The sequence below is a fragment of the Anguilla anguilla genome, chromosome 3 (genome assembly GCF_013347855.1).
Source record: "Anguilla anguilla isolate fAngAng1 chromosome 3, fAngAng1.pri, whole genome shotgun sequence".
Lineage (NCBI taxonomy): Eukaryota > Metazoa > Chordata > Actinopteri > Anguilliformes > Anguillidae > Anguilla > Anguilla anguilla.
The window spans coordinates 70,054,254-70,070,391 of NC_049203.1; the positions used below are offsets into that span (position 1 = coordinate 70,054,254).

The 16,138-nt window shown below is 47.5% G+C and overlaps 1 protein-coding gene across 2 annotated transcripts; it reads right to left on the reverse strand.

Annotated features, from left to right (window-relative positions):
• Positions 1–5,668: 5,668 nt before the first annotated feature.
• Positions 5,669–15,428, reverse strand: lrrc58b (leucine rich repeat containing 58b). 2 transcript variants are annotated; one of them, XM_035411237.1, is made up of 4 exons: positions 14,584–15,428; positions 9,774–9,902; positions 8,236–8,513; positions 5,669–6,619 (listed from the first exon to the last, which is right to left on the reverse strand). In XM_035411237.1, the coding sequence occupies exons 1-4, from the start codon at positions 15,036–15,038 to the stop codon at positions 6,519–6,521; spliced, it is 963 nt and encodes a 320-aa protein (XP_035267128.1). In that variant the 5' UTR covers positions 15,039–15,428; the 3' UTR covers positions 5,669–6,518. The 2 variants fall into 2 exon arrangements, with proteins under 2 accessions (XP_035267128.1, XP_035267127.1); XM_035411236.1 differs by having other exon boundaries at positions 5,669–6,712; positions 14,584–15,426.
• Positions 15,429–16,138: the final 710 nt, after the last annotated feature.

Consider the following 16,138-nt stretch of genomic DNA (forward strand, 5'->3'; position numbering starts at 1 on the left):
TCAGCCATGACGGGGAACGTTCCGGATGTTTTCACCAAGGGTGTTATGCCCCCTGTTTTGTCTCTAGGAGAAGGGGTCGTGGGTCGTGGTTGCGCTTTACTCTGCAACTCAGGATTAAAAGGCAATAACACTGTAACCGCGAATTAACATTGCGTTATTAGCTTTCCGTTACCTCAGACTCGCTGATGTTGTTGAATCCTTACACACAAACAATGAAAGAAGTTGAAGTTACACAGACATCAACAAGCAACTCGCCCAGTACAGAAATGTGTGGCCTTCTCCCAGCTACACACGCACGTGCATCCTCGACTGTGGCTGCGCTTGGGTGAGCTCATTACGTCAGAGGAACAGCAGGTGTCAGTGTTCCCTATCAACAATGTTGCCGGGTTGTTTGCGTTTCAAAGTTTACCAGGGGAAATCTCCAGAGACGCGCGCGCGCGCGCACACACACGGTACATGGTATCGCATGAGCATATTGACCATCTTAGACTCTGAGATGACACGACGCCAGTGTTTTCATGTAAGCAGACAAGACCGGATCGTCTGTCACACACGTACTCCGCGTCCACGCTCTGAATTGGACCCCACCCCGGTTTGGTTTCGCCGACTCTATTAACATGGATATCAATTCCACTCGCGTGGCCAGGATCAAGTTCGTCTCGAAGCAGCTGCAATGCTCTCAGACTCAAGTTGCAAGCCGCTTAATTTTTTATCGTTATAGAAGCGCTGTTTTTTTTTTTTTTTTTTTAAATCGTTGGAGTTGTGTGGGGGACCTTTGGTCGTTACTTGCGCCGAATGAGAGAGCTTATTCTTGTAATTACGAAATGCACAGAAGCTTATCAACAACTGTCCTGTCTGGAGCCTCAGAGCCAGCATCACCTTTGTTGACGGAGTTACCCTGCTTGGAACTACATTACAATCCATACTGGGGCTGAAGTAAATTGAAGTAGTCAAAACAAGGGCGACAAAAAGAACCATTCGAAATCCTTGGCGACGACAGTATCCATTTTAGGTCCCGAATTAAATGCTGGTCAAAAGCCCTATTCAATCACATTCCCTAGCCTAATCCACAGCCTTTGAGCCACAGAAATGGACCGTTATGTTCAGGGCAGGCTAAATCGCACACGGCCCCCCCACCCTATCCAACACTCTCTGTCCTACTCTGAATCCTAGATCGCGCGCCTTCCTTTTGGAATAGCTCACGTGTCTGCAGAGATTCTTTGTCTGTCAGTTTCTTAAAGGAGCATCTGACACCAACAACACGCCAGTTGTTAAACAGGATTATTTATTTATAAGCAGAATATTGTACAGTGCACTAAACGACAGTGCAATTGCCTATACCACACCACAATGAGCTGAAATATACCCTATCACACCACACTATATTGTACACTACACTGCCACACATAATCCATTCCAGATCAACCTTTATAGGGGTATAAAAGGCCATCCCTCCTGGAAAAGGCTCTTGTGATATAACAAACATTTCCTTGCAAAACAATCCTCTCTGTACAATCCTTTAAATAATGCACAGGAGGCTCGGGTGGCCATTTTGAGCGCTGACAGAAACTGTCATTTCCTCACGCCCAGGTTTGGAGGAACCGCGAGCTGCGATGCGCGGGCGGGACCGCCACTCTCGGAGCGTTTTCGGAAGCGCCTGCCGTGGAGCGCGATGGCGACAGCTCGTTTCCGCGGATTCACCTGAACTCCAGGTCAGTTACACCTGAGGGGATTCGCCGGCAGTTCAGCGGCGAACTGGCCAAGGCCAACGCTGATATCGCTGTGTGAGAGTCACGGCAGCTGCCACATTAAGGGTGGCCCAATCTCGCATTTATTGGGTTTAAAGAAGAACTCTAGCATTTGATTTTTAAATATACGGCATAGACCAAAATAAAAAAAAGGCGCAGCACTACTGCAGCAATGTTTTTTATCTGAACAAATTTAACAACACTGCAGCAAGGTTTTTACCATCATTTCATGACCATTTCTCTTTGATTCGTGCCTAATGCTGAGAGTTTGGAATGACCTCTCTTGAGAAGCGCCTATAATTATAATTGAGTGAGACGGATTTACACTAATTAAACTGTTAAATTTAACTAATTACTGATGTAATGCCTAAATTCTGATCCATCACTCCTGGATATGGAACATCAGCCATGCCGCACTAATAATACAATACAAATTAATAGTCTTGCCTTGTCAGGTGCATCAGAACCTTTTATGTAAAACATACTGAATGTCTACAAACACATGTGCAATGTGCTTTTCCCCACGAATCCACTAAATAAATAGGAACATAATGCCAAGCTTCAGAGACCTGAAGATGTCACCCCTGCCTGCCCCCCCCCCCCTCCCCCCACGCATAGGATTAGGTTAAAGTAATACTTCACCTTGCCTTGGACGAGGTGCGTTTCCTCAGCTTCAAAACCACAGTAATCTTTCCCTTTGTGCCCGAGAAGTCCTCCAGGGTCCGTTTGGTCCCAACTGTAAAGATCCCTCGTTTAAATTGTCCCCTGAACGGAATGTTCTCCAGGAGTTCCGTTTGAATGGGTTCCGTGTTCCGCTGGCGGGGTTCTCGCTCTCCCGGTCAGACGGCGTCCGCTGGCCGTTGGGCTCGGCACGGTCCAGCTCTGCAGCGGCATCTTCACCTGCCTGCCTCAGGTTCCACATCTGACAGGAGAAGCGGGGGGGGGGGGGGGGGGGTTTGGGGAAGCTGGGGCTTAAAAGATGTAAAACAAAACAGCAACACAAAAACAGCGCCATGAAGGGAACTAAACGAGGTCTTTTGTGAAGAGGCGAAAGAGAGGCTGATTAGTATTCGCACAGCGTAATATAATCACGCTCACATGCTAATGCGTCAGACACAAACTCAGCACTCAAAAACAAAAAAACACCCACCAGATACCCACCAGTGCAGGGCTAAGGTCCTGCTTCTGGTGGTGGGGGGGGGGGGGGGGGTCATGGCCTACATTTCAAAAAAGAACTTTTAAAAATTTTTTAATATTAAAAAACGAAATATTTACGCGTTTAGATCAGTGTTGGGGGGTGGGACGGGGGGGGTGAGCAAATAAGAATATTTTAAAGTAACTCTCGAATGACACACACATCTGCGTGACCTGATGATTCAGCTCATGAGACAGCACAGGGAAGATAACCGGCACGATCATTTTACCGCTTTTATAGAAGCCAGGTTTAAAGAGCTGAAAAAAAAACAACGTCTTGTTCTTACCACATGCCCACAGTGATTCCCGCGGTACATACCAAAACAGCCAAGCGCTGACTCACCACGAGCCCGGTTATCTCCTCAATCACTGAGTCACTGGCCTTAAGCAGAAACATCAGCACGTGACCGAACAGAGACACAAACCCGGTGACCTGCGATTTCAACACCGCTCAGCACGAACAGGGAAATGGCTCTCGAAGCGTGGCTCCAGGCCAGCGACGCGGGTCAGGACTGAATGTGGTCCCTGGTTTGCTTTCACCAGGTCCCAAGAGCGTGAAATGACCGTGATGATCACACTGCCTCTGTGTTGCTGTAAACAACTATTTTTCTGTCCTAAACCAGTACATAAATTCACCCATTATCATGAAACTAGCCATTTACTTCCAAGTACTGACCAGAAAGGTAGAAACACTTAGATATGGTGCTTCCATACAGGGGTGGTTTGTGAGCAATGTAAGCAATTAATATTTAAACAATGAACAAGCAGTAGTTTCAGACAGAAGGGTGAACATGCCAGCAGAAGTGGAAAACCCAGGTTCAGAAAGTAGAACTCCTCTCCAGTATTTTGTTAAAATCGCCTGGATTTGCTAATTAGCACAATGCTTCTGCCCGGTGGTAGAATTAATGAGTGAAATCAGCTGGAGTTCATGGGTGGGATAAGTTTTTAAAACATTTTTGTATGAATATCTGATTATTATTTAAATAGTAGATCTACTTTTATGCTACAACCATTGGGTTAGCTTTTGAATCTGTGAGAGAGCAGTGGATGTTACCGTTTAGGAAATAGTACAAATCAATTACAGGCTTCAGTACACCATTTAAAGCAATCACACGTGTTTTTGTTCATTCTTAACACTTTATTGGGTATAATATATTCTTTACAGTCTATATTAATGGAAAAAGTGCATGTTTAGTGAAACATTTCATGAGATGTTTGCAGACAATACTGTTTATAAGCATAGCTGCATTGTAAATTTTTTTGACATATTAGCATAAATATCTATTCTAGTAGTGATAAAAAAAAGTAGGGTTTGTTTAAAGGCAAAAAATTGTTACAACAATTTGCATAATTGTATTTTTGTGAATACAAAATTATTAAAGTCATAAAAAGTGCTAAAACCCTAAAGTGGCAGTCTAGGAAGGCCAAGGTACAAAATGTCTTTCGTGTCATTTTTTCTTGTTTTCAGCATCTTTAATTCTTTTAATTCCTTCTTCCCCTTTTGCAGCTGCCACTTCTCCTTAAACAGTTTGGGGGTTTGCACAGATGTGGGTCAGAGGAAGACTATTCATGTGCATCTCAACAGACAAACACATGCGGGAGCCTGACTGACCAGCAGGGGTCGCTGGTGTGCGATAAGGTACAGCCAATCGTGCGCTTCCCTGCAGGGACGCCAGCCAGTTGGCACTGGCACAGTCTGGATTCAGTACCACAATGTGGGGCCCATCCATGCACCAGAACAGCGGCTTATTAGGGTGAGCCACCGAGCAGCTCCTGCTCGCCGTTACATCACCGCTATGGTCATGTCAAGGTACGACGACAGGGCAGAAATTCACTTCAGAAAGCACTTCAGCTGGCACTGTACCAAAAATGTCCAGACCCCCCACCACCACTCTCCAGCATACCCCACAACACCCCACAGTGCCCCCCCCCCCAACCCAACCCACCCCCCAACACAAAAACAAAGGAAAAAACAGTCAGGTGGTAACTGGAGAACGAGGTCTCATTAATCCAAAAATAGGTATGGCTGCCTTAATGCGGTCAGCGGCTCAATAGGTATGGCTGCCTTAATGCGGTCAGCGGCTCAATGACTGTGTGATTCTGAACTGCTGTAGAGAGGAAACTCTTGTAATAGGTTCAAACAAGTCAGCGATTGACAGCTCTTTGTAGCCCCGCCCCTTAAAGGGTTAATTATACCCGACTATCCCATCTTCACCTCTACAGTTAGGTGCTCCTCAGTCTGGAGTGCGTGTGGAACAGGAAGTGAGAAACGACCCCGAGTCTGAGCTGGGGCGTCTCTGCAAGACGGACCCATCATGAAATCCCTGGACATGGGTGATGAAAGTAAGAGAAAGGATTTCTCTTATTCACATGAGGGGGGAGGGGAGGGGAATCCAAAACAACAACAGGACGTTAGGGCACAGACAGGTGACCTCTGTACTGTGATGTGTGAGTAGGCTCAGAGCTTGTACAGAAGTGGGGTAGTTAAAGAGTAACTGCCCCAGCAGGCCCTGCTGGGGGGTCTCACAACTCAAATACTAACGGACCTTTAGAACAAAGTCAAACTGGCTCAAAAGCAACAGAAGCATTCTGTCCACAGCAGTTGCCAAAAATAGTCATGCTAATGTTTAAAAAAACAAAAACTTTAACAGAAATTATGCATTTTTATAAGTTTGACGCCTGGATTACACCCAATCACAGCTTAACCTTGCGGCAAAACATTTTTGCCATTCAATGAATATGCAGGCATTGCAAAACAGGGAAATTTTACCTCTTATTACTGGCTCTTAAAAAAAAAAAAAAAAAAAAAGCTTGCAAAGGAAAAAGAATGTAGAGTGTGGTTCTGGGTAATGTAGTGTTTAGGGACTCGGGCTTCAGCAGGTTCAGATCACAGGAGGACTCTGGACCTTTCACCCTTCAGTGGGGAAGTACTTCAGTAAACACACAGTGGTTCGGACAGAAATGCCTAAAACAGCCAGCATGTGTGGAGTCACACTTTTTAAGGCTCCGGCAAAGGAAATAAATAAAAAAATGCCACGTCTGAAACTTCATTTAGGCGAGGAACCTGAGTGGAGCCAGCATATACAGGTCCCCCTGGGGCTAATATATTATTATTATTATTATAATAAGGCACTAATATATATTTGTTCTTTTCATATCCCTCCATACTTCGTGTAAGGTGTTGGACACAGTGACAGTGGGGAGGCCAGGCAGTGCCTCGATCACACTGTCCTGCGAACAGCTCTACTCCCCACCTTACCCTGAGCTTTAAGATCTTACGTTACTCTACCAGATGCTAGTTTTTTTTTTTTTAAATGCAATAAATAATCTGACTGTATTAGAAAAACAAAAAAAATAATTTCATTTAAAAAAAAAAAAAAAAGAACGCCCCTAGGCAGTAATAGATCTGTGTTTGCACTATGAATTAATACAGCTCATTAGAACGTTAGTGTTATCAGCCCCAAGAGATACACAGACTCTGAACAGGGGGGCGTGTGTTACAACGGCACTGTCGTGGGAGGACCAGACACGCCCCCCCTTTGACGTGATTGGATGGTTTGAGGCCCCGCCTCTTTCCTATCCCAGCAGCACCCTCTGCAGCCGGTCGGCGGGCACGCTGTTCTCGTCCTCCGAGTCGGCGTCGCTCTGCGGGTTGGAGCTGCAGGGAGAGGTGCATTCTGGGGAACACAGGTAGTGCATGAGCGGGAGCCGGTACTTCCCGCAGAAGTCCACAAACTTGATGTGCCGCACGCACGAGTCAAAGTACACGCCTGCGGAGAGAGGACACGCGAGTCCAGCGTGAGCGACGGGGCGGAGCGACACGCATTTATACACGCATTTATACACACACCACACGCATTTATACACGCACCACACGCATTTATACACGCATCACACGCACCACACGCATTTATACACGCATCACACGCACCACACGCATTTATACACACAACACACACAACACACGCATTTATACACACACCACACGCATTTATACACGCATCACACGCATCACACGCATTTATACACGCATCACACGCATTTATACACGCAACACACGCATTTATACACGCATCACACGCATTTATACACACACCACACGCATTTATACACACAACACACGCATTTATACACGCAACACACGCATTTATACACGCATCACACGCATCACACGCATTTATACACGCATCACACGCATTTATACACGCAACACACGCATTTATACACGCATCACACGCATTTATACACACACCACACGCATTTATACACACACCACACGCATTTATACACACAGCACACATCACACGCGTTTATACACGCAACACACGCATTTATACACGCATTTATACACACAACACACGCATTTATACACGCAACACACGCATTTATACACACAACACACGCATTTATACACGCATCACACGCATTTATACACACACCACACGCATTTATACACACACCACACGCATTTATACACACAGCACACATCACACGCGTTTATACACGCAACACACGCATTTATACACGCACCACACGCATTTATACACGCATTTATACACGCATCACACGCATTTATACACACAGCACACATCACACGCGTTTATACACGCAACACACGCATTTATACACGCACCACACGCATTTATACACGCACCACACGCATTTATACACACAGCACACATCACACGCGTTTATACACGCAACACACGCATTTATACACGCACCACACGCATTTATACACGCATTTATACACGCATCACACGCATTTATACACACAGCACACATCACACGCGTTTATACACGCAACACACGCATTTATACACGCACCACACGCATTTATACACGCACCACACGCATTTATACACGCACCACACGCATTTATACACGCACCACACGCATTTATACACACGTCACACGCATCACACGCATTTATACACGCAACACACGCATTTATACACGCATCACACGCATTTATACACGCATCACACGCATTTATACACAACACACGCATTTATACACGCAACGCACGCATTTATACACACAACACGGAAAATCACAGGCTCAGATGATGTGTGGGAGTTACATACAGACACAGACAGACAGTCAGACAGACACACACACACACACACACAGACAGACAGACACAGACAAACAGGCAGGCAGACACACACACACACACATACACACAGACAGACAGACAGACAGACAGACAGACAGACAGGCAGACACACACACACACAGACAGACAGGCAGACACAGACAGACAGGCACGCCCGTATCTCTCCCCTCTCACCTGCACATTTGGGGTTGGGGCACTTGCTGGCCAGGTCCAGGTAGTGGCGCAGGTGGGGCGGCAGGTCCAGGGAGCAGTACGCCAGGTTTCGGGACTTGATGGTGCGTCCGGCCAGCTCCAGCAGCGACGGGGGGTCGTAGGTCATGTCCTTGACGAACCGCACCACCAAGGGGTTGCCGCGGAGACTGAGCTCCTGCAGGTGCACCAGGCTGAGGATCTCGCGAGGCAGGTAGGTGAGCAGGTTGTTGTGGAGGCTCAGGGAGCGCAGGGAGTAGAGCCTGAGGGGACAGAAGCAGGGAGTCTGAGCAGCTGAAGCCCTGATGACCAAACACGGGGGATTTACAGGATGTGAGCTAATTCAGCTGTGTGTGTGTGCGTGTGTGTGCGTGTGTGCGTGTTGTATGTGTGTGTGTGTGTGTGTGTGTGTGTGTGTGCGTGTGTGTGCGTGTGCGCGTTGTATGTGTGTGTGTGTGTGTGTGCGTTGTAGGTGTGTGTGTGTGTGTGTGTGTGTGTGTTGTGAGTGTAGTATAGTGTGTAGTTTAGTGCCTGTAGTGTAATGGTTAGGGATCTTGACTCGTAACTCTGAGGTTGCAGGTTTAAATCACAAGCAGGGCACAGCTGTTGTACCCTTGATCAATGTACCCACTGTTAACCTGAATTCCTCCAGTAAATACCCTACTGAGTAAATGGGTGAAATGTCGAGGACAGCAGGAGCAGGCGTGGGAGTAGGAGGAGGAGCAGATGTTGGAGCAGATGGAGGGGCAGGTATGGGAGCAGGAGGAGGAGCAGAGCAGGTGTGGGAGCAGATGGAGGGGCAGGTGTGGGAGAAGGAGGAGGAGGAAGTGTGAGAACAGGTGCAGGTATGGGAGCAGGAGGAGGAGCAGAGCAGGTGTGGGAACAGGAGGAGGAGCAGGTATGGGAGCAGGAGGAGGAGCAGAGCAGGTGTGGGAGCAGGAGGAGGAGCAGGTGTGGGAGCAGGAGGAGGAGCAGAGCAGGTGTGGGAACAGGAGGAGGAGCAGAGCAGGTGTGGGAGCAGGAGGAGGAGCAGGTGTGGGAGCAGGAGGAGGAGCAGAGCAGGTGTGGGAACAGGAGGAGGAGCAGGTATGGGAGCAGGAGGAGGAGGGGCAGGTATGGGAGCAGGAGGAGGAGCAGGTGTGGGAGCAGGAGGAGGAGCAGAGCAGGTGTGGGAACAGGAGGAGGAGCAGGTATGGGAGCAGGAGGAGGAGGGGCAGGTATGGGAGCAGGAGGAGGAGCAGGTGTGGGAGCAGGAGGAGGAGCAGATGTGGGAGCAGGAGGAGGAGGAGGAGCAGGTATGGGAGCAGGAGGAGGAGCAGAGCAGGTGTGGGAGCAGATGGAGGGGCAGGTATGGGAGAAGGAGGAGGAGGAAGTGTGAGAACAGGCGCAGGTATGGGAGCAGGTGGAGGGGCAGAGCAGGTGTGGGAACAGGAGGAGGAGCAGGTATGGGAGCAGGAGGAGGGGCAGAGCAGGTGTGGGAGCAGGTGGAGGGGCAGGTGTGGGAGCAGGAGAACGAGGCTCACCTGGCGAGCTGGGGCGGAACACTCTGGATGCGGTTGTCACACAGAACCAGGTAGGAGAGGAACGGCAGGTTGGCCAGCTCGGGGGGGATGGCGCTGATGAGGTTACCGCCAAGATACAGCAGCTCCAGACTGAGAGGGGGGAGGGGGGAAGAGGGGGAGAGAGAGAGAGAGGGAGAGAAACACCATTCAGTACAGACCATAATACACCATGACAAGACCCTGAAGCCAATAAAGCAGCATATCCACGTGACTGTACCCAGCTGTGGGTACCGCACTTCTAAAGGCACCAGAAATTAAATGTAAACAATAAACCTGCTTTACTCACTCTCGCCACCAGGGGCGTGGCTGAGTTTTCATTTTCACCATAAAAATCTGGGCAGCATGGTGGTGCAGAGGGTAGCACTGTCACCTCACAGCAAGGTCCTGAGTTTGAATCCCGACCGAGGGCCTTTGTGTGTGGAGTTTGCATGTTCTCCCTGTGTCTATATGGGCTTCATCTGGGTAGACATGCAGGTTAGGTTACTGGAGACACTAAGGTGCCTGCAGGTGCTGTGCGAACGTGCGAATAAATGGTCTGTGTGCCCTGCAATGAATTGGCAACCTGTCCAGGGTGCGTTCCTGCCTTTCACCCACTGCATGCTGGGATAGACTCCAGCCTTTCTGCGACCCCGACCAAGAACAAGTAAGAAAAAAATTAACAGGTGAGCAACAACAACAAAAATCTGCACACACCGCAGCTCTCTCCAAGGGCAAAATCAAATAATGCAGCAATAAGCAAGTGTGAAACTGCTTCGATAGGCAGGATGTGCCAATGAGACGTTAACCGACAGTGAAGCAGCGAGCATGCTGGGACATAACGTAGCGCTCTGTGCTCAGAGCAACCAGCCGTGTGGCGTTCAGCACAGTGTTCAGAGCAGAGCGGCTCCTGCAGAGGCACCCAGGCCACAAATTCCGCGAATTCTGCCCTCTAGCCTGTCGCAGATGGAGGAGCCCGCTTTCCTCTTCAGGACTGCACTCAGGTAAATAGATATAACAGCTGATACTGCGTTGAGTTGGATGTTTCTCTTACGGCAGGTTCTGCACACGCAGGTGGCAGCTCCTGTTCTTGTGGCACGTTGTTTCAACGTGCAACTTCCAAACTGAGACACAAATTTAACGCAAACCACATTGACAATCGAACATTCCATCTACAGTACATCTGACTCATCCGATCCCAACGCATCACGCACAGGCCTGTATCTGTGCTGCGGACACTTTCCCCCAGGGCGGGGGGGGGGGGGGGGGTGGGGGCAAAAACCTTAGAAACCAAAGCAATCATGGGCTAACAGGGCCTCTAAGGCATTGAGAAAACAGTGAGGTAACTCTGCTCGATAATACCGTACAGACCGTACCACCATACAGCTCCGCTGATTCACCCCATCAGACAGACACCACGCCTAAAGATCACCCTGACTAATTCAAATAATACCATAGTTCCTGTTTGAGTACAGCAGGGCAGCATGGGACTTGTAGTAAGAAAGAGCATGACATGATGCAATCTGATATTTCAGCCAAAAATCCCCTGCAACTCCAGGGCTGCTGACTCAGGGCTGATCTTTAGAGCCCTTTGTTTTTAACAGAAAAGAAAATCCCCAAGCTTGAGCACTTTCTCTGTTCCTGTTTTGTAGAGACCGCAAAAACTGCCCTCGATGCAAACGCTACTGATAATTATTAAGACTACAGCGCTTTAAAAACAACAACAAAAAAAGACCTAATCAAGCCTACTTCGACACAGCTGTGCCTCGGAACTCCACAGGTACTGCGGGCCAAGGTACACGTCCTGCAGCGCGAACACACCACTCCCCTCAGGTGAGCAATGGTCACCTGCCAGGGAAACGCAGGCAGACGTCCCCATTGACCCCCTTATCACTTATTCACTCTAAGGAGCCTGGTAAACGTGGGCTGCCGCTGTGCACCAGGCTTATATAACTCAGCTGCCAGTAAGAGCACGCAACTTTGTCCCGGATAAGAAGAGCCAGGACGAGAATCTAGACCCGGACCGAACTACGACTCCACGAGGAAACCTTCTAACAGGGGAAGGTGCAGATTAAGCTGCGGGCCCAGAGGAGACCCTTCCCTCTGCGGACTGAGGGCCGGGGTTTACCGACCTCCACCCGGACCGGGACAGCGAGCCAATTAAAGCACACCGCCCGCATCTCTTCGACCGTAACCATGGTTACCCCAACGAGTCCGTCGTTGAGCTGAAAGGCTTTCCGCATTCTGAAGCAGATCTATGAAAGGGCCTCGGGAAGGGGGGGGGGGGGGGGGGGGGGGGGGGCGGTGTATGGGGGGGTTTTGGGGAAGGACCAGGGACAAGGATGAGCACCTTTCAGTGAAAGGCACCTTTTGAGCTATTTCCTCAGAAATTGAGCACTTTCACACAAAGAAAACCTCCACTTAAAGGCCTGCTGAGATCTCCAACCCCCATGACTCTGAGACTGGACACCGCCCTCTTGTCCATGCTAGGTTGGAGTGGGTGAGCTAGCTCCTTAACCCCCTCAAAACCACTCACAAATAAGGGAGCTGGGCTAACAACTTGGTGAAAAACTGCTCTGTAAACAAGAGTGAACACAGAAGGTAAACAGTGTCACTTGCTTTGCTTTTCTTTGGGTGGAAAGACAAAGCAACATATTTCAATCTTGATTTTTTTTTTTTTTTTATGTAGGTCACCATGACATGCAGCACCACCACTCAAGCAGAGTGTGGAAAAACAACTGATAAAAAGAACAGGGAACTAAAACAAAACAGCCCTTCTCCCAAAGACAAGCAAAGATAACATTCAAGCAAGGCAGGCTGCTTCAATTCATTCATTTTAGCTAAAATCTCTGCAATGTTTCAAACCAGAACAGAGTTTAAAGTTGTGTGGGGACAACAGAGGTGGTGTAATGAAAAGCAAAGATACCCAATTCACTGGCTAAATGATATTTCAGTCTAGAAACCTAAAATTTAAGCAATCACTGAGTTAATGAAGAGTTGTCTTGGCTACAGTCCCTGCTTAGAAGAACAGTGCAGTGTTCTAAGGGGTTCACAGCCATGTTCACTGTTATCCATGTTGCTCCACTGAGAAAGTGGCATTGTGTCGTGCTAACATGTGGATTGTCTGCTGTTGTGCATTTATGCATTGTGCTGCAGAGTACAACATAACACCCAGTACCAAAAACACATTCCACTGGCCTTGGCCGTGTATCTAATAAACAACCTATCTATCTATCTATCTATCTACAAACTTCACACCCCGTAGGAGAAAGGAAAATAAGGTTACATTTCGACCAGAAGTGCTTCATTAATAAACTGCACAGAATGTGACAAGTCTGCCAGGTCTGTGACAGGTCTGTCAGCTTTTTTACAGCCTCTGTGCAAAGTTCCATGAAGGCAGCAGCCACCGTCAGTGAAATAAGTGTGTCAGTATAACGCTAATGGGTTTGCACAGAGTCACACAAACTGTAAAGATCTCAATCACCTCGAAACAACTCGTCCAACACCAGGAGAAGACGGCCAGACCTTGCCCTGAAGAAGCATCTCACTGCGCATGCACAAAAGTCCAGGCCACAGAGGAAATCCAAGATTAGAGAGGATGACCAGATGAATGATGCATGCCATAGTCTAAAACACTGACAGGATTTCACCATTCTGTTGCTCTTGGCAAGTCTAACTGAGCCACTTAAAAAAAACTGATAACCTTCTTAAACTACCATTTGTAGGCCATCAATATGCAAACGTCAATGCATTTTCACAACAGAAGGGAGCAGAAGGTTTAAAGCAGCTACATATCTTGCACTTAAGGAGGAGCTACACCACACATGGAACTTCCACGAGCTGCATTCAACCCGTTAAGACAAAAGATCCAGGCATCCCAGCCTGTCTAGGGACGGGTGCACTTGTGCGCAACTCGGCACGAGGAGGCCCACTCGCCTCAGGCCAGTCTCGTTACATAACTGTAGCCCACGGAGTCCTCCGGTCTGCTTTTGTAACACTGCCGCGGGCGGTCATCCCACCGGCACACCGTTAAGACGGTTGTGTCGCGTGCCTCTTCCAGCCTCGTTTTAACTTTGACTTACTGTCTGAACAACGTGAGCGGCGTCATATAATTCAAAAGTTATGAACATAGCCTGTATAACGCTACCAGAGCCGTTCGTAGGCTAATTTTACTGTATGAAAATATCAGACCTAACAGTTAGCTAGGTAGCCGGCTTGGGGAAGCAGGCGCAATTTTAGACCACATATTGTTGTCTGCAGTAGTCTTCCAAAACACCACTTTCGCGCAGTGATCGAGGTCAACCGGGGTAATAAACCAATTCCTGAAAGTGGTTTACTACGAAAATAGTTTCATGCCCTAAAGTAGTAAGTCCCCACCAATCTGTATTAATAACGGGAGGTTCAAATTCCTAAGTGTCAACAGAATTTGGAGTTGATGTCCCGTTCAAAGCCGATCCATTTCCAGAGGCAAGTAGCTGACATTCGCTAAACCACATTAAGTGTAACCATGGAAATGCAGGTTAAATCGCAAAGTGTTATAAAATGTGCGTTTGGACTGTGCACGGCAGAGGCCAAATTACTGAATGCAATTGTTATTATACACCTATATCAATAAATAAATCCATCATAGCTACCCTGGAAACAACGCCACCCTCTTATCTAATAAATGGATTCTACCTTCGATATGCTAACTAATTTAGACCGGTTGTCTAGCCAGCTAACGTTGCTCTAAATTCACAATATGATTTCGCTGTTAAATGCAACGGCTTTTCTGTTTTCGTATGCACTCTCATACCTTGTTAAATCTTCTATTTCTGCCGGGATTGCTTTGAGTCTGTTTCCCCCAACCGAAAGGGACTTCAGTCGCTGCAATTTCAGACACTGGGTCGGCAGCTCCTCAAATCTGTTTCCACTTAAATTTAACACTTCGATTTGCATGGAACCGAAATCCTTGGGTAGCGAAAACTCGTCCAGACGATTGTTCTTCGCTAGGAGCGTTTTTAGCTTGTTCAACCTAGCCATTTCTTCACATATAACCGAGAGTCCATTATTGCTGATATCTATAAACTCAAGGTTCGCGAACAGACAGACATGCTCCGGCAACACTGTCAGTCGGTTGTAAGTCAAGTACAGCTGCTTGGTGTCTTTCCTTCTCTCTTCGCTTATATTATCCAAACTCAAACTGTCCAGATTCAGGCGAGACAAGTCTAAAACATTCTCTCCACGGTCAGCCCCATCGAAGACCTCCATTTTTGATCAGCCCAAAAAACTCGCAAAAATGTAGGCTATTAGGACGTCATACGGCTTTGGATTCCAGAAAAAGGCGAACTGCATCAAACGGTCGTTTAAAGAAAATAAACAAGGAAGTAAAAACGGCACAGAAACGATGTTCCTACACAGTAACTTAATCATTCGATGCAACCGTGGAATTCATGTATCCACAACATTTGTGAAGCTGTAGGCTAAACTATGGCCCCAGAAGTATAGCCTACATTCAGCTTCCTAGCACAGACAGCCCTGAATCTGCATATAGCGATGGGAGGCCCACCAGGTCAGCGCATGCCCATATTTAGTTCATGTTCCGGGGCTCTGTTGAGCTGTGTCCCCGCCCTAACTTTAACCCACAAACGTCGCAGAGGCTTCGAGGAACAGCAGACCCGCTACTCTCTCAATTATGGAATTTAGCGGAAGTAGGGTATAATGTCATAGTTTCTAATTGCGGTCTCTTTGGCAATCTGATTTCGGCTAGTCCCGACCTATTGGAAACAGCAGTTAGAACGGGGTGATTTTTCACGTGTTCCTCACTCAAGCACCATTATGAAATCGGGTAGGTGTATTGCGTTAGCCTACGCAAGGGTCAAGACAGTCCGCTTACCACACTCATCAAACTGTTAAAGCACAGTTCGTAAAAAATAAATCTACTCGTAAAATTCACAACCTCTTTTAGATGTTTAATGATCAACCATGTAGGCTATTACACATTCATCTCGTCACCCTGACAGCTGCCAAGCTTCAATTTGCAGTTGCTACTCACTGCTTACCTAAATCGATCACTAGGCTACAAAAAGTGTGAATGTCTTGTTGTAATCTAAAAGGGGTTTTCTTATTATGATTCAGATTAAAGGAATAATATTATTAATGAAAACAATTTAAAGGTACAACAACAGCAATAATAATAATCATATTAATAATAAACCATTATGATGTCCTCCGAGGTGGGTGAATTTTACCAGTTATTCCGAGCGCAGACCTGAACATGCATAGAACGTACGTATAACATGCACACACAAATCCAATCACCCACTCAAAATCCGACAAAACTACACAGTAGGCTATAGCATGCACAATAT